Source organism: Phocoena sinus, chromosome 6 (assembly GCF_008692025.1).
Source record: "Phocoena sinus isolate mPhoSin1 chromosome 6, mPhoSin1.pri, whole genome shotgun sequence".
NCBI lineage: Eukaryota > Metazoa > Chordata > Mammalia > Artiodactyla > Phocoenidae > Phocoena > Phocoena sinus.
This window is the reverse complement of record NC_045768.1, coordinates 5434710-5455320: the sequence shown is the minus strand read 5'-3', so window position 1 is coordinate 5455320 and position 20611 is coordinate 5434710. Positions and strand designations below refer to the sequence as shown.

Sequence of the window (20611 nt, the reverse complement as noted above, 5' to 3'; positions counted from 1 at the left end):
CTCTGCAGAATGGGGGTGCCTCAAGGTGGGGGCCCACTGAGACCAGAAGAGGAGAGACTGACGGTACACAAAGACTGAGGGCAGCCGAGGGGTACCCCACGGCTGAGCGGGTGGACATTGCTCCCCTACACCCACGATCCCCCGTGGCCCTCATCGTAGCTGAGCCAGATCTGCTCCAAAACATGCCCTGGGCTGGCACTCAGGAGACTCAAGTTCTAGCCAGACTCCAGCCAACAGGCAGTATAAGCATCGAAGTCTTGGCTTCTCTCTTCTGCAAAATGACAGGTTTGCTGCTCCAGACCCCGTATGGTGCGCCTGGACTTATGTGGGACTCTGGCCCTCAGAAAGTTCACAGGCCCAGGAGAGGTGGACGGATGCACAAGCCAGCAGTCTCAGGGCAGAGCAGCTCCCAACCTGGCCTGTCCTTTTGATCCTTGTGCTTCCGTTTCCTCCTCTGTAAAACGGGAATTATAACAGCTCCAGCCCACGAGGATAAACGTGCTGGTTGATACGGGGCATTCCACGAGGGTAACAATTGTTGTTACCTTTGCTGGGAGCTCAGAGGATGAGCTGCCTGCTGGGGTGGTGGGAGGGTGTTCCTAGAGGGCCTCCTGGAGGAGGAGATGCTCAGCCGAACTGCAGATCGAGCAGGGTCTTGGTAGGTGGTCAGAGGAGCTGAGGCGCAGGAGAGAGAGGCGGGGTGGGTCCAAACGCTACGAGACGGGGAGGGTGTGTCTCTGCCGTCTGAGAAGGGAGCCCACGAAGCAGCATCTGAGAGTTTCCCTCGCCTCTGATGAAGCTGCTGCCGAAACCAGCCACGGGCAGAATCGTGTGGGTTGCGTAGCTGCGGCGTCCCGAGCAGGCGACCCGTGAGGAGGGGTGGCGGGGCCGTGGCCGAGGCGGGTCCTTGTCGATAAAGCGTAGAGAACTTGGACAGGCGAGCACACGCAGCCCTGCAAAGGCGGCCCCTGGGGAGACTCTGCCCGCTCTCCCGGGAGACAGTCACCCCTCAAATCCTTTCTGGACGATAGCACGCCCACCCCAGCCCCGCTGCCTGGGCTTGCGGCAAGAGCACACTTTCTGGACGGAGGCCGAGCTGAGTTCAAATCCCGGCTCTGCCTCTCCTGGGCTGTGTGACCTCGCACAAGTCACGGACCTTTCTGAGCCTTAGTTTCCCTCTCTGTAAAAAGGCCCCACCGGCAACGCCTTGGTGACCCCTGCAGGATCACGGCAAAGACGCAATGAAGACAAAGGTGTACGCTCGGTGCGGATCGGGGGGACGGAGCACAGTAGGTCTAACTTCCCTCCCCTTCAGAACCAGCTGCCAAGCCCAGAAGGAAGTGGGCCCACTCCTTGTTTCTGACTGCAAATGGTACCCCTGGGCCTGGCTCCCTGCCACGTTTCCCAGGCTTGGCAGTCGGTGCCTGCCGGCTCCTGGCAAACACCGCTCAGAGCTGCCATTTATCAGATACTGAGGCACCGGGCCGAGCTCCACGTGCATCACCCCGTCTACGTTCAAAGTGTGAGAAATCCAAATTGCTCTGGACAGAGGCAGATTTCTCTGACCTAATGGGTCAAGGACCGGAGGGGTGCTGTCACCAGTCGCCGTGGTCATTGTTAGCGTGTGCAGGCCTCCGAGGACTCCCCAGAGCAGTTCGGAGCCCGACCACAGCCTGGGGCACTGATGTTACGGCAGGTCCTCCTGCCACCACAGCCTGTGGGACACAGGGAGGAGACAGCACCCCTGGTGGACTCCCAAGTCCTGCTACCCGGCACCCCCAGCGTATCCCGAGGCATGCTGGCTGGGGCTGGGGAGCTTTTCATCTGTCTGGAGCCTGATCCCCCTGCTGGGCTGGGCTCTGCTCAGGTGGCGGCTTCTTTGATGAGAGAAGGATTTTCCTCCCACCTGGGGAGCTCAGGTAGGGCAGGAATGGGCACGGTGGGAGGGGAGGGTTTCTCTCGCAGTGGAGCCAATTAGAGGCCTATCTGAGCCGGCCGACCCCGCAAGGCAGTAAAATGCCTGGTAGAGGACGCAGGTTCGGGCCACTCGGCTCGTGGCGCTGGGGGAAGCTGGCTTTGCTGTGGATCCGCATGGGGGCGCAGAGCAGAATCAATCCTATCACAGGTCCCCACTGTAGGAGACGCTGAACTGGACCCGATTTCTCTGGCCCCGGCTGGTGATTATGCAAAGATGAGGGCTCGGCAATCAGGCCCAGTTTGCCGCACAGCGGAGGCGGGTCTTGGTGGGGACAAGGCTGTGCCCCGGGGCAGGACAGCAGGGGACCCAGTCTGCTGACGCCGGGCTGGACCCTCCTTCCAACCATAAAACACACATGGGGCCCTGGGCATGGTCACCCTGTTCCCTAGGCCCTGAAAGGTGGCCACGTGACATACAAGGGCCACCCCACTGGCTGGACGAGGCAGGGGATGCCCCAAGAGGGAACGGGATCTTCCCAGTCTCACAGGGCCGGGGAGATGAACGGGAAATGGCTGCTTCGTCCCATGCATCACCTTCCAAATGAGGAAATTTGGCCTCTGATTTTACGAAGCTTCTTCCCCTTTAAAAACACTGCTTGAGGGCTTCCCTGGTGGCGCTGTGGTTGAGAGTCCGCCTGCCGATGCAGGGGACGCGGGTTCGTGCCCCGGTCCGGGAGGTACCCCAGCGGAGCGGCTGGGCCCGTGAGCCACGGCCGCTGAGCCTGCGCGTCCGGAGCCTGTGCTCCGTAACGGGAGAGGCCACAGCAGTGAGAGGCCCGCGTACCGCAAAAAAACAAAACAAAACAAAACAAAAACACTGCTTGACTGTAAGATCCTGCAGGGTGGAGCCAGATTCCTCTGTTGGCAGGGAATCCCCAAGGCTCCCGTGGACCCCAGCTGTCCCTTCCCCCTTCCCCTGCTCCTTCCCTACCGGTGAGCACCCTGTGGAGGATTCTGACTGTTCCCACCATGAAGAGCACTTCATTAACCCATTTAACAGGTGAGAAAAGTGAGGATCCGAAAGGCGAAGTTACACTGCCAGAAGACGCCAACAGTCACCTGTCCGGCAGGTATTTAGGCAGCACAGATGGTGTGCGAGAACCGCGCGGACCCCTGAGCTGCAGTGGCCACCAGATGACAAGTCGCTGCCCCGCGGAGCGCAAGCCTGGCTGGGACATAGACGGGTAACACCTGGGCAGTGACTGCTTAGCCGCACCTGTGACAGGTACAAAAAGGGAGCATGAGGGGTAGACCCGGGAGGCCTTGTACCAAAGGACCTGGCGACCAAGCTGGGCCCCTTGCCCAGGGTCACAGGTCAGCAGGGGCCGGCCTTTCCTTCCTGCCTTCCCCCTTCTTTTCTGGGGCAGGGGTGGGGTTGGGTGTATGTCTTAGGTTCAGGAGTGGCCTTGCTGATCAGCGTGACCCTCTGTGGCCTGGGTCACTGGGGTCGTTGGTGAGTGTAGAGCAGGGCTGGGGCTCAGCCAGGGCCAGTGGCCACATCAGCAGAAAGGCCACCTTGAGGCGTGTGTCCATCTGTCCCCGACCTCATTCCCACGTGGCGACCCCCACGCCCTCAGCAAGGGTTCAGGGCCCGAGGAACTCACGCGCCCCCTCCACCCCTCAGCCCCACATTTCTGGGTCACTCCCTCCATGGGGAAATTCTGAGGGCAGCAGGAGCCCACTCTGCCCCCCAGGTAAAAGCCCGATTCCTATTGCACCTGCAGAAGCCACTCGACCCAGGCCCTGCCTGCCTCTCCACCTGGCCCTGGCCCCGCGAGCGCCATACACCAGCAGAACGGAGCCACCGCGGTCCCAGAACAAGCCCTGCCACCTCCCTGCTGACCCCGCACGTTTTCCCTTTGCCTGGAACACTGTTCTTGCCTCACCTCCCAGAGCTCCAAACTCCCAGTGCAGAAGCCTCTCTGGTAACCCCAGGTGGCGTGAGGGGCTCCACAGCCCTCACACAAGTCAGCTGATTCGCCCAGGTCCCCGCCCGGCCGGCAGCTTGCTGCGGAATCTTCTGGCCTGTGGTTGGCGCCCTGTGGTTGAGTCCATGAATTGACAAGTGACACCGTGTGACAGTCAGTTCCACGGACTTGCGTGGGCTGCCCGGCTGGCCTCCAGGAGTTGGAGGAGGGCTGGCACAGTGCCAGGCAGGGCCACGGTATATAAACTGTAAAGTGTCCCTAAGGGGGCAGGGATGCCAAGCCACATCCTCGCCCAGGCCCGGCCGGCTCTCTGGAAAGCAGGCTCCAGTTGACGTGTGCGGCCCCAGGCGTCCTGTCCACCGGTGTTGGCACTTGAGGCCCGGCAGCTTGGACATGGAGCCTAACGAGGATGGATGGTATCGGGGTCCAGCAAGGCGGCGGCCAGCTCCCTCCCAAGCAATTGGGTTTCTGAGTGATTCCATGTGGCAGGGAGGTAAGCCTGACAGACGCCCAGAGGTATCTGGGACGAGATTGCTTTTGACGGAATCCCAAATGGGTATTAACGTCTATCGGCCTCGCAAGCACTTCTCAGCTGAGAATGGCCTTTCTTCCAGGCCAGCTGATCCAGATGTCCTAGAGGGAGGGCTGAGCAGGCCGGCGCACCTCATCAACTGCCCTCTAATCGGCCCCGAAGCCCGGGCCCGAGGAATTACCCGCCTCCCAGCCCCAATCCTGACTGACTTCCCAGGAGACTGGCTTCAAGTCCACTGGAGTGGAAGATGCATGGCCCAGGCCGGCGTCTTGGTGCTTCATTTAGCCTGTCCTAACCCTTAACTCTGATTTCTGGGCTCTGACTGGTGCATTGGAGCTGTTCTGCCCGCCGAGGGGTTCCCAGACACAAAGGCCATAACTCAGATGTTCCGAGTTAGGAAAACAAAAGCGCTTTTAGGCCCAGAATGTGAATCCAGCACACTTAAACTCTCTCCTCTGGAGCTCGAAGAGAGGTTTAGAGGTGTGTCTGTCTCGGGGTGCTCGGGGGATTCTCAGCGGCTCTCCCACCAGCTCCTAACAGCAGGCTCCGCCCCCCGAGAGCCTCTGCTCGCCCCTGCCCACCCACCTCGCTCAGGCCTCCCCGTCTCGCCTCCTGCTTGGATGGTTAACGATGTCGCCCTCACCCTTGCATGCCACCATGCAGCCCCCAGGCATTTTTGCTCTGTGGCTACGTTCCCCGCCCCCGCGAAGGCAGAGTTGAGCAATTGTGACAGAGACCGTGGGAGACCAATGGGCCGACCCTGCTCTAGAAGGGGCTTCCCAGCTGGCAGATCTGGAGACCCCTAGGTCTTCAAGCCAGGGCCTCTGCCCCACCACCTCCACCCCTTTCTCCTGGCACAGGGGAGGTCTCAGGGCCACCTACGGCTGTCTCACCCCTGCCTTTCCATTGCTCCCACTTCCCGCCCAGGCAGGAACCAGAAGGTGCAAAGAAATCACGACGGCTCCTTGCCAGGAGACCACCAGGGTCTCTGCTCAGGCCAAGGGTGGAAGGCTGGGTGAGAAGCCTCTCAAAGCACCCCAGGTTCATGTGCACAGCCTCCTGGGTCACCCCAGGGTCTGCCCTGACCATCTGCAGGGCCCAAAGGAAGCGGGGCCTGGCCGAGCTGGCCACACAGCCCCGGAGACTCACCGTCCAGCCACCACCGTCAGTGCGCATGTCACAGTAGACCTGGAAGCCAGCGGGGTCGTGTGTGGGGAAAACGGAGTAAACGCCGTCCTCCTGCTGTCCACTCAGGAGGACGTCCAGACAGTCGCGTGGCCGAGAGCCTGAGACAGGGAAGGCCGTCAGGGCACTGGGCCTGGCACCCGTGTCCCCTCACCACGGCCCCCCCGCCGTCCCCGGGTCTCTCTGACTTGTCTGTCCATCCAGCAATGTCAAGTGGGCTCTAGAGCACTGGGCTTGGGGTCAGACCGTGGTCCTGCCTCTCCCTGGGTGAATCTGGTGAGAGAGCACCCTCTCTGAGCCTCACTTTCCTCATCTGGAAAATGGGTACAATGAGCTCCGCCTCGTCAGGCCGGGAGAGGGGTCAACAGGAGGGTGTAGGTAGGGCGCTCAGTGCTGCCCAGCGGCAGGAAGTCCTCAGCAAACAGCAGCAGTGTTTCCTTGTTAGTGGGGCAGGTGGGGACGAACCTGGGTACCCAGGTCACCCAAGGAAGGCAGCCCCACCCCACTCACCGTTGGCGCAGCCCCGGGGCCGCGATCCCCTGGCAGGCGCCCTCTGAAGGTCAGCCTTGACGTGGGTACGGCCCTGCCCTCGGTCCCTCTGCAAGGCGTCCAGGACGTCACTGACGGAGTTCACTAGGTGAGCCATGTGGCCTTGGCTCTCGGAGAGAAGCTGCGGAGCACAGGGGTGGGTGGAGCTCTGGGTGGGTGGAGCTCCGGGGTGGGTGGAGCTCCGGGTGGGTGGGGCTCTGGGAGGGTGGAGCACCGGGGTGGGCGGAGTGCCAGGGTGGCAGGGGCTCTGGTGGGCACACAGCCGTCCCAAAGGTGGAGGTGGGCTCCTGGTGGGATGGCAGCCCCTGCCCTACTCTGGGCCCCATCCGAGGCTGTCTCAGCCCCACTGCCCAGAGGGCAGGGGCTCGGGTGGGAGGAGACAGAGTGGCTTCAGCAGACACCTGTGTCCCCGCTGCCCCCAGGCCCTGTGATTCATCCAGTTCAGTGCATTCAGCCCAAGTGAGCTGACTAAAGGGGGCCCTGCTGCTCAAAACACCAACTCGCCCACTGGCCAGTTACACGGCCGCGGGTGAGTGATTAACCAAGCCTCGAAACGGGGCTAACCTGGCCTCCCTGACCCTAGTGCTATGCGGACCGGTGACAACGTGGAGAGTACCTAGCACAGCGTGGGGCCCACAGCAGGCACTCAGTACTCAGTACCTGGGTGCCCACCTCACTGCAAGGCACCTTCCAGGTTACAAAACACCTTCACCCAACGTCTCTTCTGACCCCCAAGCGAGGCTGTGAAGTCAGGGGCGATGGGTCTGCACTGGACAGGTGGGGCCCTGGGGACTGCACTCCCACCCATGCCCTGTGGCTCTGACTTTCCAGGGCCCTCTGGTGTCCACCCCTTCACCTGCCCCCCACAGTGTTGCCAGGAGGGAGGGCTTGAGGCCTCATACGCTTGTTACAAATGGGGAAACTGAGGCCCAGAAGGAGCGGTCCCCCGGGCTGCCTGACGGGAAAGGAGAGCTATGGGACCCGGAGGAGGGGAGACAGGGTCACGGGCAGGCCGCAGCCAGCGAGCGTGGAAGCATGCTGGGTTTTACACACTGAATCCGTCACTTGTCAGATAATAATAGCTCGTTGGAAGAAGGAAAGCAGGAATTTACAGCACCGGCAGTTTACAAAATATGATTCTCGGCTCGTCTGGAAGCAGAGACCCTGCAAAGCTTTTAGTTGCCCTGTCAGTTTCTCCTCGACTGAGCAGATGGTTCAGTGGGGCTGAGGCCTTGGGGAGAGGCTCTGAGAGGGACGGTGGGAGCATCGGGGCAGGGTGGTGGGCTTCTCCCTGGGCTCTATTGCAGGGTCCAGTAGACAGGCCCTGTTGGGGGAGCCCTGAAGAGGGATGCAGGCCGCCCCAGGGAGCAGGGGGCAGGGGGCTACCCTGCAGGGTGTGGGCAGCAAAGATCACCGGGCGCATTGGCTAGGTTGAATCAGTACTGCCCATCCTTCTGTGACGACGCAGACATGCTCGAGAAACTCGGGCACGGCTGGCTCTTGCTAACAGGCAAGGAAGACCTCAGTTTAAACCAGCAAATGATTAAAGTTGAAAATGTACATATAAACATGCCCGGAATTAATGGGGAAAGTCAGTCCCTGCTCGCTGAGCCGCACAGATGCATTAAGAGGAATTGGCAGCTTTTAGAGGCAGTGAAATCGGAGTTGCTGCTTCCAGCACTTCTCAGTTGTTTGAGTTTAAACAAAGCACTTCGCCACGCCGAGCCTCAGTCTGTCACTCTGTAGAATGGGGTAATGATCCCCACCTCCTAGGGCTATTGTGCTGTACAGCGCTTATTAACACCCAGTGTGGACCCAAAAAAAGATTTTCAGTGGCGGTCCCCCATGGGCTGAAACTTCAGTTTACAAACAATTTCCACCATCATAATAAAAGAGCTGCTGATATGCAAACAGCCCCTCTCATGTGCCACACGCCAGCCGAGCCCTGTACAGCCACGAGCTCCCGCATCCTATCAGGTATGGACTGTGCTATCCCTGTGTTACAGGTGAGGAGGCCCAGCCCAGGGAGGGCACCTGACATGCCCAAGGTCCCACAGCTGGTACTTGGTAGAGCCTTCACTGTGCTGACTCCAATCGTGACGACAGAACTTCTCAGCTCTTCCGCTCCCGGGCCAGCGGGCCTCCGACATCCGTGCACATGTGTCACCCGGGTGGGTGCTTGTTGAACTGTTGGGACCCTGGAGGGGTTTGGGGGTGAGGTCTAGGGACGTATCTTTTAACAAGCAGCTCTGGAGACTCCGGGCATTGCTTTGAAAAACCTGGGTCTGGGCTGATCAGCTAAGGGTCTGGGCAGCTTGTAGAAGGGGAACTAGGAGCTATGGTGACCTAACTGTGCAAGACACATGGTCTCTGAAACCACCTGGAGTCTGCGGGAAATGAGTCAAATTAAACATTCTTGTGAGAAGTGAATATATCAGGTAAGCCAAGGCACTGCTGGGTCCCAGAACTGTTAGTCTCACAGGAACAGCTCTAGGCCTCCACGTGGGTGTTGCGGATGGAGGGGGGGTGGGCAGCAGGAGGGCAGCTGAATACCCCACCCAAGGATGGGGAAGCCGCCTTTCTCTCAGTCACCCAGACAGGATGAGGAAGACTGTAATTTCTCCAGCTGCAGCCTTCAGAGGGAGGGAGAAGGCCCACTGCTCTTGAGCTGTTGGGTGACCGAATGCCTGGTCACCTTGGGTGTCTGGAAGGGGCTGGGACCAATGGCAGTGGTGGGGCTCGCCTCCCAGTCCCAAAGGACCTAAGTCACGGGGGGCATGGGGTACAGGGCTGGAGGCTGGGCGGCGCTCCAGAGGCCAGATGCCGGGCCTGACTCTGGACAAATCACTGCCCCACTCTGGGCCTCAGTTTTCTCTTCTGGAAAATGGCAGAGGGCCAATGAGACGATCCTGTGAAGGGGGAAGTTCTTGCTGGTGCACAAGGCGTGGTCAGTGCTGGAAGCCCGTCACCCAGATCTACCTGGTGCTTGCTGGGACCTGGCTCGGCTCTGGGAGGGGGCGGGCGCGGGGGTGGGGTGGAGGTGGTGAGGACAGTCTGCGGGCCTGGTTGAGCTCCTCAACTGGTCCCTCCTTCCCTGGAAAGCTGTGGGCATCAAATGGCAGCGAACGGGGGGATCTGGGGAGGGTGTGCAGCTCTCTCTGGCCACGTGGCACAACTGGGGGGAGGGCTTGCCGCTGACGAGCCACATGACCTTGAACCTCCATTAGCCTGACGGAGGCCACGTCCTGCCTTGCCGGTGTCTCACCTGCTCTGGAGCGCCTGGGAAGCCCCTCCAGCCCTGGATTTGACTCGACTGTTGGACGCCATGGATGCTACACAAATACCCAGGTCACCAGGAAGGCGTTCGGGTAACGGTTTGAATCCTGGCCGCACCAGCTGTGTGGCCTTGGATGACACTCTCACCTGCCTGAGCCTCATTTGCTAGTCCGTGGACGGGAATGGCCACAGCCCCTGGCCCCGGGGCACTTGGGGACTGAGTGACGCCGCGGGCCTCAGGCACCCAGCGGGGCCGGCGTGCCCCTGACTCCTGCCACCCCTGCCCAGACCCCGAGGCGCAGAGCCCACCCTTACCTGGATGAAGCGGCCCTGCTCGCTCTGCAGGGCGCTGAGCCCCTGGCCCAGCGTGCTGTGCCCCTTCCGCAGCCCCATGCACTCCGCCCGCAGCTCCGAGGCCCGGGCCAGCAGCCGGGGGAGCTGGTCAGCCAAGGTGTCCAGCAGTTCCCGCTCCTGTTGCCCCGCCAGCCACGGCTCAGGCTGGCGCTGGCTCAGTGCCCGCAGCACAGAGGCCTGGGCGCCCTCCAGGCGGGCGAAGCCGTCGGCGAGGTCGGGGCAGCGCGGGTCGATGAGGATGTTGAGGCGCGAGGCGTCGGCCCTGTCCACGGTGACCAGGGCGCTGTTGGCACCGCCTGGCCCGGTGCTGACGAGGGGCGGGGGCGCCGTGCCCGGCGCATGGGCGTGGTTCAGGAAGAGCACGGCGCCGGTGATGGCCACGGCCAGCAGCACGGCCAGGGATAGCAGCACGGTGCACAGCGCGTAAGTGCAGCTCGGCCGCTGTGGGCCAGCCCGAGGGACATGGACACAGAGACAGAGGGACAGACGGGAGAGAGAGGGGGCAGCATCAGGGGCAGACCGGGGCCTCCAGCTCTGCCCGGTGAGGAGGGCCCAGGCAGCCCTAGGATGGGGCCTCTGGCCTTTGTGAGGCCTGGACGAGGCTCAGAGGGTCCCCTTCTTGGGGACGGGGGAAGGGAGTCACACAGAGATGAGAAACAGAGTCCCAGAGGGGAGACAGAGACAGGAACACACCAAAGATAGCAAGATGGAGAGAGCGAAAGTTTGTAGGGAGACAAAGATGGAGAGGATGACAAGAGAAACAGAGGCAGAGCCGGGGAGACCAATGGAGAGAGAGGCACCCTTCCCTCGCTGCCCCTGTCCTGGCCCACGTGGCCTGCCTGGGGTAGGCACATCTCCCCACGTGGAGCCCTCCTGGGTCTGGTAAGGGCGGGAGGTGGAGACTCCCACTCTGCAGCCAGACGGGCTGGACTCAGGTCCCCAAGCTGTCATTTCCTGCGGGGTGACCTTGGGTGAGAGACTTCACCCCCCTGAGCCTTGTTGTCCTCATCTGTAAAATGGGGGCAATAATGACATGCCCACCCCATATGCAGGTACCTGCTGTGCAGACTCAGGAAGAGAGCTGTAACAGTGACAGCAGCGATGCTGCAAATCACTGCGCTGTCTCAGCGGAATGAGTGCCTTGGGGTCACGGGCGCCCGTCACTGAAGGTCCCTTTCAACCCAGAGCACCCACATCCCGAGTCCTGAGGCCGTTGCAGGCGCACAAGGCTGCCACGAGTCCCCAGGCAGAGGGTGGCCACCTGAGCATCTCCCCTCCCCCTTTCCTCTCCTTCCTCCTCCTCCCCCAACCTCTTCACAAAGCACCCCCTCCACCCCGCAGACCCAGTAGGGACTAAGTACAAAGGAAGCTGGAACCCAGTGCAGCTTGTAATTAAAGGAGGCACCATGATGTATAGCAAATCCAGACTCGCTGGACCGAATCACACGTGGCCCAAAAGGAGCTTGCAAAGCGATCACTGAGCATTGGACACATGGGGAGACTGAGGCCCGGAGAGGGCCAGGGGCTTGCCCACAGTCACACAGCAGATTAGAAGCAGAGCTCAGACTGGACCCTCAGCCTCCCGCCTCCTCCCCAGGGCCAGGCATCTCCTCCCACTGAATTTCCCCCACATTTTCAACTTTCTGAATCCAAGACACATCTTTAAACAGGTTAGTATATTAAAGCACTCGGAGCCGTGCCTGTCATGCTGTGTTTAGGCAATAACTATTAGCGGCTTTTATTATCTCATGATCAATGTGCACAGAGCCTCTGGAGGTGTTGGGTTTTTTATTTTCCACCCAAAGTGCTATTTCTGTGTCACTGATGCTAGGATGTACCTTCCCTGTTTTATTTTTTTTCCCTTCGCATTTTAACATCTCCGACGTTTGCGGCGAACCTTACAATTGTAACTGACAACTTTCCTTTCTTTCTCGGTGACATATAAAATAGCCTCTTACATCCCGCGTTTTACTATGAGAAAACATGGTAGAGCAAACAGCTTCTTTTCCATAAATTCAAAATTCTACAAGTTACTCCTGAATCTCCTACTTGGTACCAGACAAGGATGAAGGAGGGGGTCTGTGTTGCTGGCAACATGAGGGAGAGGATTCCTTAGCCTGTCGCCGCAGTGATGGGATTCAACACTCCACCCTTCCCCTCTCCATCCCTGCCCGGGCCCGGGGGGCACATCCATCCTGGGCTCCCCACACCTACGCGATTTACTCCAGCCAGACCCTAAGGTGTCGTCAGCTCTGCACGGGCTGCGCCCCCAGCCCGAGACATCCGCTTCCTCTGCTTCTCTTCCACTGGCCTAAACTTGATCTCTTCCTTCAGGGCTCCGCTCGATGTCACCTCTTCCAGGACTGTTTCCTCAGCCCTTCTCCCGGTATGGGTGGGGCTCTCCCTCGGTGTTCCCACAGCCCTCCCTCCCCCCACGGTGGCATTTACCAATGCAGTCATCACCTTTGACTTCATTCATTCACTCAAACACCCGTCCAATATTCCTCGGGGTCCCCAGGAGCCAGGCTCCAAGCCAGTCCCTGACTGGGGGACAATGAGGGAAAATCACCCCAGCCCTGCCCTGAGGGAACGCATGTCCCGCAGACTACGATTCTTACCCTCTTTGGGGGCACGGATTCCCTTGGGGACTTGGGGATTTGATGAAAGCTGTGGATACAAGGAAACCCGGGACTCGGGGACGCGCAATGCCCAGGTCCAGGAAACCTGCCCTAGACCATGAGCCCCTCCACCCCACAAAAGGCACAGAGCGGCTGGTTGTTGGACTGACGGAGGGACAGGCAGATGGACTAGGTCATTTCTCCGTGACCCTGCTGGCTTGGGGAGGAGGCAAAGGCCCTGGGACCTACGGTGCTTGGCAGGGCAGAGGCCATAGCCCCCACGCTGAACCCTGTGCCCACCTGGGATGGCGTGGCAGGGAACGAAGGCCACCTCCAGGCCGCCCATCCCTGTCACTGCGGGTCAACACGTTCCACACGGACAGGCCCTGCCTTATCACCGCTAACCCTCGAGTGCGTACTGTGTTCCTGCCACTGAAACCTCCAACACCCCCCTGCTGTGGTTGGATTCATTTTGCAGACGGGAAAACTGAAGCTCAGAGAGAGAAGACGCTTGCCCAAGGTCACATGGGAGGCAAGCGGTACAGCCAGCATTTGAACCCAGGCCCGGGTGACTCTGGAATCGCCCATCTGGGCCGAGACTCTTTGCTGAGCCATCTGACCCCATTCCCGCCTCTGCCAGAAGTGTGACTGGGGTTTGAGAGACAAACCCTGCGTCAGCAAGTAAGTCCCTGTCAGGCCCCTCCCGGAGTCCGCTGGGAGACACCTTGCCCCGAGGTGCTCTGAGCGACGTCCTCCACTGAAGAGCATTAAGGTCCCCAGCTGGCGAGGCAGAGTGGCCGGCCTCGTCCTTCCTGTGTCCCAGGATCCCAGCCCTCTCGGCATCCACTTCCACCCAGGCCCTTGGTCCCTGGTGGGAAGACAGAGGGCACAAGGGAGGGGAGGGGCTGCAGAAGGCTGCAAGGTGTCCCCTGAGGGGCAGGGGGACGATGAGCCTGGAGATGAAACAGGCCACTCAGCAGAGGAGAATCAGTCTTCAGAGATCACCTTAAACATGAAGTGCTGTTCGCTTTTATAGGCTGCCGCTTACGTGCCTTGCAAAGAAATCTGCCCGAGATGATAAAGGGGGGCTTCAGGCGTGAGCAGCCCAGCGGAGCGTGCGGGGGTCTGGCGCTTACTCATCAGCCCTGGGCTGGGGAAGACTGGGTGCCCACACCCCTGGGATCTGCGGGAGGCGGGAGGATGCACACAGGGCCCCCGCCTCTCAGGGGCAAGGTGCCTGGAGATCGGGAAGGTATCCCAGGCGGTGAGCCTCAGAGGAACCAGGGTCTGAGCCCCACTGCTGGTACTAAACACCTGTGTGAGCTCCCGGCTGGAGAGATGTGGCTTCGTCCCCTGTGTGACCCCCAGTGCTGGCCCACGGTCCAAGGCTGCCCGCAAAGTCCCAGCCAAGGGGAGGACAAGATGGGCTCGTGCCAGGGGAGGTGGGGGGCAGGAAGCCCCAGAGCTGCCTCGGTTGAGGGGTGGCGTCCGTCCCAGCTGCCTCCTCTGAGTTCCCAGCCTCCATGGGTCTGGCGGAGGCCAGAAGAGCTCTGGAGGAAGAGGCTCACGGCCACTGTGCTCCGCCCAGCCTGCACCCCCTCTTCTTCTTTGTTTTTTAAGGAAGCTGGGTCGTGGTCCCCTGGGTAGGCTGAGACTACACTCCTTGTACCAAAGGGGGAAGAAGAAAGTCTCCCCCCTGGGGGAGGCCAGGCAAGGCTGCTCCCAGCCCCCCATCTCCTAGGCACACCCCAGCCACTGGCAGCATGGCTGTTCATCGTGGCAGAAACACACTGTGTGGCTTTGGATTGGGAAATCCAAGGGGGACGTGGTGCGTGCTCTGGGCCCAGCAGGGACTCAGAGCTGCACATGGGCTCATGGATCATGTAGGGGGCAGGCAGCCCAGCCCCTGCCCAGCCTAGAGCCCCTGGGGGAGTCTTCCTTGCCTCTCCCCAGGAGCCCACATCTGCTCCCACGGCCAGGCAAATGACTCCTGACCTGGGCTGGACTCTGATCCCCTGACCCTGGCAGAAGGGGGATCCCAGAGACCCCTTAAAATGAGGAGCTGGATGTTCTGCTCAAAACTCTGGGGTCCCAAAGACTTGCGAAGAGGGCTCGTTGGCTTGTTCTATGAGCCCTGAGGAAGAGTGCCCTGTCCTGCCTCTTTTTTTTTTTTTTTTAATAAATTCATTTATTTTATTTATTTAATTTTGGCTGTCTCGGGTCTTCGTTGCGGTGCGCGGGCTTCTCATTGCGGTGGCTTCTCTTGCTGTGGATCACGGGCTCTAGGCACGTGGGCTCAGTAGTTGTGGCTCACAGGCTCTAGAGCACAGGCTCAGTAGCTGTGGCATACGGGCTTAGCTGCTCCGCGGCATGTGGGATCTTCCCGGACCAGGGCTCGAAGCCGTGTCCCCTGCCTTGGCAGGCGGATTCCTAACCACTGCACCACCAGGGAAGCCCTGTCCTGCCTCTTAATGTGACCTATGCTGAGGGCCATCTGAAGCCTCAGGCCACCGGGAAGGCCCTGGGGGGAGTGGCCAGAGGTGTTCTAGGGGACAAAGAGAAGGGTCTGGGAGCTGCTCACATCTGCCCCCTCCCAGAGGCTCCAAGCCCCCCAAGCTCTGTCACTCCCCCGACGGCACTCAGCTCCGGGTCCGTTTCAGATGAGGGAGGGTCTCCAGGTGTTTCTTGTGAGGGTCTTGCTCACCCTCCCCACCCCCCACAGCTCCAGGCCTCCAGCCCATGGAGCCCCAAACCAGGCTCGCTCCACCCCAAACCTGAGCCCTCCTGCGATTCCCACCCAGGGATGGCACCAGCCTCACCAGCCGCCCCCTCCAAAACCTCCCTGTGCTCCCCTCCCTCACCCCGCGCGCTCAGCCAGCACCTGGCTCTGTCCACTCCACCTCCTCTAATCCCCTCCTCTAATTCCCCACGCCCCCAGCCCTGCCCTAGTCCAAGCCCCGTCATCTGCTTCTACATCACCACGACCATCTCCCCATTAGCGCCCCTGCCTCCTCCCGGCTCCGCCAACCAATTCCCCACCCAGCGGCCAGGGACGCTCCTGATAGCAAAGGGCCCAGGACACTCGTGCTCAGACCCCTTCAGGGCTGCGGAGGCCCAGGAACAGGTCCCACCCCGCCTCCCCCATACCAGCCTCAGCTATAGCTGCCCCCCTCCAGCCTCCTCCTGGTGCTTCTCTGCACCTGCCTGGCTTCTGTCATTTCCCCCAACACACCCTGGTGTCCCTGAAGCACAGATCTGGCAAACGCTGTTCAGCTTAAGCATCTCCTCCCCGGGGAAGTGGTCTCTGCACTCCCACCCCTGGCCTCCCCTGGCCTCCTGGCCTCCCCATCACAGCCACACCACTGGGCTAGCGGGTGAGCTCCGTGGGGCAGCCCGTGGCCAGAGGAGGGGCCCAGGAAATAGAAGGAGAAGGAAGGAGTCCTTGACTTGTAGCCCCTGTTCTTCACTTACTTCACCCTCCTTCTCTCTCAACCCAGGCACAGTGACCTCAACCCAAACCCCAAGCAACAAGACAACAGAGGCGTGTATTGTTTTCTTTATAGTGCCCATCGTGGTTTGTAATAATCCCACGATGTGAGTTTGTCCCTCCCATGAGACTCTAAGCTCCCGAGGCACAGGTTCACAGCTACGTCTCCTGGATGAGGTAGGGACTCTATAAATAGTCACTGAGTGAACTAAATGCAGCAGGGTTTAGGTTAGACATCAAGAAGAACTTCCCGATGAGAATTTTTTTTTTTCCTTTCTGGAATGTTTTTCAAAGTTTTGAAAATATTAGGAGACATGGCCTGGGATAGTTCAGAGGTCGACCTCCCTGTGGAGTGGCTTGACTCAGGGACTGCTCAGAAAAAAGCCCTCCCTTCCCCGCGACAGGGGAGAAGGTTACAGGGTGACTTCCTGCCCCACACTCCAAGACTAGGAGAATCATGTCTATTTCTAGATCCTTTTATCTGAGCAACTCCAAACTCCTGGCAAATATTCCACCGTAATCTCCTGCCCTAAGGCTGCGAGAGCCCCTTCGTTCTGCAAGGGCAGAAGGGACGTTCTAACGGAGTCGGCACCTTGTCCAACGTCACCCAGCAAATGAGGAGCTGAGGCCAGACAGGCCTGGGACAGAGCCGGCCTAAGGCTGTCCCTGAAACAGCAACACTCGGATGCAGGCCCTTCAATGGCAGTGGGCGCTGCGCATGCCCTGGGATCACACACTGGGCGCTGGAGCCCTCCCCTTGGGAATTCCATAATGTGCCTGAGTGGGCTGAGCCAAGGGCAGTCAGCGTCTCTCCCTGCATCTTCCCAATAAGGCTCATCGGCCACCCTGGAGGACCCAGGTTCAAGTCCTGGCTGCGGCTCTCTTAGCCTCAGTTTCCTCATCTGTCAAATGGGTTGATCGTTCCCGCCGCCAGCCTCCCAGGGTGGTTTGACTAAGAAAGGAGAGATCTGCAAATGAACCCAGCTGGCACTCAAGAGTGTGGCATTGGCATCTTTTCTGGAGGATAAAGAACCTCAGCCAGGCCCTTCTGGAGGGAACTGGGTGGTCAAGTTGCTTTCCCTGGTGGGCAAATGGGAGATCGGGACACTGACAGCCTGTAAAAAGGGACAGGCTACTTTAAGAGCGACCCTCCTCAAGGGTGCACAGAGCTTTACAGTTTGCAAAGCACACCGGTATTTCACTCGGCCCTCGTTAACAGCCCTTGTGAAGTGAGGAGGAAGCAGGGATTGCTCTTCCCATTTTGCAGATGGTAAAGCCCAGACTCAGAGAGGGGGAGTAACTTACCCAGAGTCACACAGCATGTCAATAGTCAAGATGAAACTATTGGAGAAGCAAAGGAGGAGAGAAGGCCAGGCCCAAGGGAACCAGGGCAGGTGAGGTTCTCTCTTCCAACAGTGGGCACAGGAAAGGCCTTGTCTCGTATTTGAATCTTCAGGCAAGCCTGGAGCTGGCATAGGACAGCCTGTCTATATGCTGGATCACCAAAGGAGTGGAGTGGGGAAGTGGTGCTTGATATTGGCCCAGGCCTCTAGGACCACAAGCGCTCAGCAGCCTCCAATGCCAAGGGACAGACAGCTGGGCTCTGGCCTGGTGTCAGCTGGAATATATTTTCCAGGAAGCAGCGGAGAGGCTGGGGCCTACCCAGGAGGCTTTAAAGCCACATTTCAAATAGATCCCCCAGAAGCCACCTCCCCTTGAGACACATCAGCACTTGCTGGCTCCTCTCCCACAGTTCCTCCTGGCAGGGCTTCATGCAGTTCAATTCAGCAAATATCCCTCAGCTCCCAACCTGAGCTGCATGGAAGGACAGGAGACTGGACTCAGGGGGAGACCCCAGGATGGGGGCCCAGAAGAAGTGCATGTCCACAGGGAGCTCCTGATGGAATAGGGACTCAAGGCTAGGGAACATGGCAGGGAGAGATAAAGGCAGCTGAGCAGCACAGGCTAAATGCTGCTGGGACTTCAAGGCAGAGCCACCAGGCATCAGGGAGGGCTTCCTGGAGGAGGTGGCATCTGAGTAGGTTTTGAAGTACATGTAGGGTTTTCCTGAGTGAAGTGTGTGTGTGTGTGTGTGTGTGTGTGAGTGTGTCTGGGGGAAGATGAGACAGCAAAGGTTTGGAAATGGGCAGTCTGGTGTGGGACCAGAGGCTGGCAAAGGACAAGATGACAAGCAACCAGTACCTGTAAGGAAACTAACGGGAAGGGAGAGCGGGCCAGGCTGGAGATGGCTTGAACAAGTCGAGGAGGTAAGACTGCTCTTGCTAAGCTGGGAGAAAGTCAGATCCCAGCAGGAGAGGACTCTTTGTCTGGGGCTGGCTTGGGTGCACACCCGATTTAACAGAGGAATAGACCAGCCCGGGAAGGCATTGGGAGAGCCTTGGGGTCAGACCTGGCTTTGAATCTTTGCTCTCCTGCTAACATGCTGTGTGACTTGGGTGCGTGCCTCGACCTCTCTGAGCCACCATCCCCCTGTGACGTGGGCATGTGCATCCCTGCCTAGCCCCCAGGCTGCTGCAGAAAGTGAGACTGTGCAGACGGTCGGGAAAGGGCTTTGCAAAGTGTGGAGGCATGCCACGGCAGTGTCACTCCAGACAGAATGCGCAGGCTGCCGCTCCTGGGAGTGAGGGGCCGCCAAGGCCCGCCCCTGCCACCCCCTTCCTGCCACTGCAAACAAGAACTGTTCCTTCCCCAATGACATCTGTCTGGGAGAAATTTGAAATTTAAAACGGGCAGCTCCATTATTTCCTCTCCTTGCCGAGCGGACTCCTCATCTCGCCTGCCTGCCCCAGTCCCTTGGCAGCCCAGCCTGGGGCAGCCTCAGGGCTGCCCCTCCATTCAGCTTCCCATCTCCAGCCCCCTCTCTGGCCAGCCCTGGAGCTCTGTCCTCACCCCCTTCCAGGCCACAGCCCTGGGCACCCTCCACTGCCCCTGAAGAGGCAGCAGGAAGGGTGGAATGAACAGACCTGGAGCCCGAGGATCCAGGTTCAAATCCCAGCAGAGCTGCATAGCCTCGGGCAGAAGCAATCCTCGCTGAGTCTTACTTTCCTTGTCTTAAAGCTGGAGAATCACAATATCCAGGGTTCTCACATGAGGCAAATATTTATTGATTCTCTACTGTATGGGGTCGGGGGTAGGCTGGCTAAAGTGTGAGGATTCAGAGGAGATGGGGGTGATGGGGCGCGTGCCAGCCGCCTAGCACAGGGGGTGCTCAGGGTGAATACTTAGTGGTCCAGATGCCCATTGTAGAGGTGAGGAAACGGAGACTCACACTTAAGGGCCGGTGACGCTGTAAACTCCATAGGTCCCCCACTGCCTCTGCGCAGATGTGCACCCGAGTCCGTTGTGGAGCAAAGGGGCTTCTGCAGGGGTGCCGCCCCCATCCACAGCCCGAACCTCAAGTTCAAGCCTCCTATGGAGGAGGAGGAGAGGAGGGTGCCCGCCCCAACCCGGGCCTGTCGAGCCTCACGGGGGTACGCCCCAAACTCCAGCCCGGGTGCCCAGCCCGCAGGCCAGAGAGGCCACTGCCTCGCCCACCGCCCCATGTCCCCACGATCCGGGCCGCGCGTACCTGCGGCTTGTCGCGCGGCCGGTCCTCAAGTTGGGAAGCGCCGCCCACGGTCTTCCACCGGTCGTTGACCATCTTTCGGCAGGACTGGCGGGGACGCCGGGCGAGGCGCGCCGCTGCGGAGCGCAAAGGCGCCGACGTGGGCGCGGGCTCGGACGAGGGGCGCGTTCTGCTCGCCGGCTTCCCGCCTCGGTGCCCAGCGCCGGGGCGGCCCGGGCCAGCGGGCGTGCGTGTGCGGGTGTGCGTGTGTGTGTGCCTGCCGGCGTATGCGCGGGTGTGTGCGGGCGACAGCGGGAGCGGAAGCGCGAGAGCCGCCGGCCGCCAGCCGCCTGCCCGCCGCTCGCGCTGCGCGCCGTCCCCGCTCCCGCCTCCCGCGCCTCCCCCTGCGCGCTCCTCTCCCTCTTCCCTCTTCCCGCCTCCCTCCTCCCGCCTCCCTCCTCCCTCCTCCCTCCTCCCTCCTCCCTTCCTCCTTCTCAATCTCCGTGTCTTTTTTGTCTCGTACTCTCTTTGCCTTTTATTGCTCCCCCGGTCTCCCTCTGACACACACGCACACACTGCGGACGGCGATAAACTCCACCTCCCCAAAGCCTAATAAAGAGGAGGCAGACCGGCCCAGACCCCCGGGCCCAGCCCGGAGGGCAGTAAACAGCCGCGGGCAACCAGGCCCTCGCCGGCTCCGGAGGGGCCCGAGAGCCCCTGGGGCCGCCTCCTCGCAAACTTCCTCCCGGGCCGGACCCTCGCCAACTCACCGTGCGCGGGGGGCGCGGCGCCGGGCGGGCCCCGTGGACGCCCGGGATGGGCCGTCGGGCGTGTCTGAGGAGCGGCGCCGCGCTCCTCCTGGCCCCCTCAGGGCGCTGGGCTCACCCCGAGACCCGGGCTGGGCCTGGGGTGTGGGCCGGCCGGCGTGCGCCCCCTGCCGGTCTCCGAGGTCTGAGTCCGGACCCCGGGGCCAGTGCGCCCAGTCCCGGAGTCTCCAGCCACCAGGGACCGCCCCCTCCGGACCCCGACCCGCGAGCCGGCTCTGGGGGCGCTTCGGCCACAGTCGGTAGACCTGTGTCCCGGCGCTCGCGGACGGTGAGCCGGCCCGACGCCTCCCAGCCCAGGCGGCCCGCGGGCTGA

At 60.6% G+C, this 20611-nt stretch overlaps 1 protein-coding gene across 2 annotated transcripts in view; it reads right to left on the bottom strand.

Moving 5' to 3' along the window:
- Positions 1–20378, bottom strand: part of FIBCD1 (fibrinogen C domain containing 1) — a 34305-nt gene extending 13927 nt beyond the window's left edge. Inside the window, exons 1-5 of one of the 2 annotated variants that reach the window (XM_032636383.1) lie at positions 20242–20378; positions 19496–19608; positions 9763–10242; positions 6133–6292; positions 5587–5723 (exon numbers count right to left, since the gene is read on the bottom strand). In XM_032636383.1, the coding sequence (XP_032492274.1) occupies positions 5587–5723; positions 6133–6292; positions 9763–10242; positions 19496–19567 (849 nt within the window). In that variant the 5' untranslated portion in view covers positions 19568–19608; positions 20242–20378. Of the gene's footprint in view, positions 1–5586; positions 5724–6132; positions 6293–9762; positions 10243–19495; positions 19882–20241 lie in introns of those variants that run through there. The other variant, XM_032636382.1, reaches the window with a different exon arrangement.
- Positions 20379–20611: the final 233 nt, after the last annotated feature.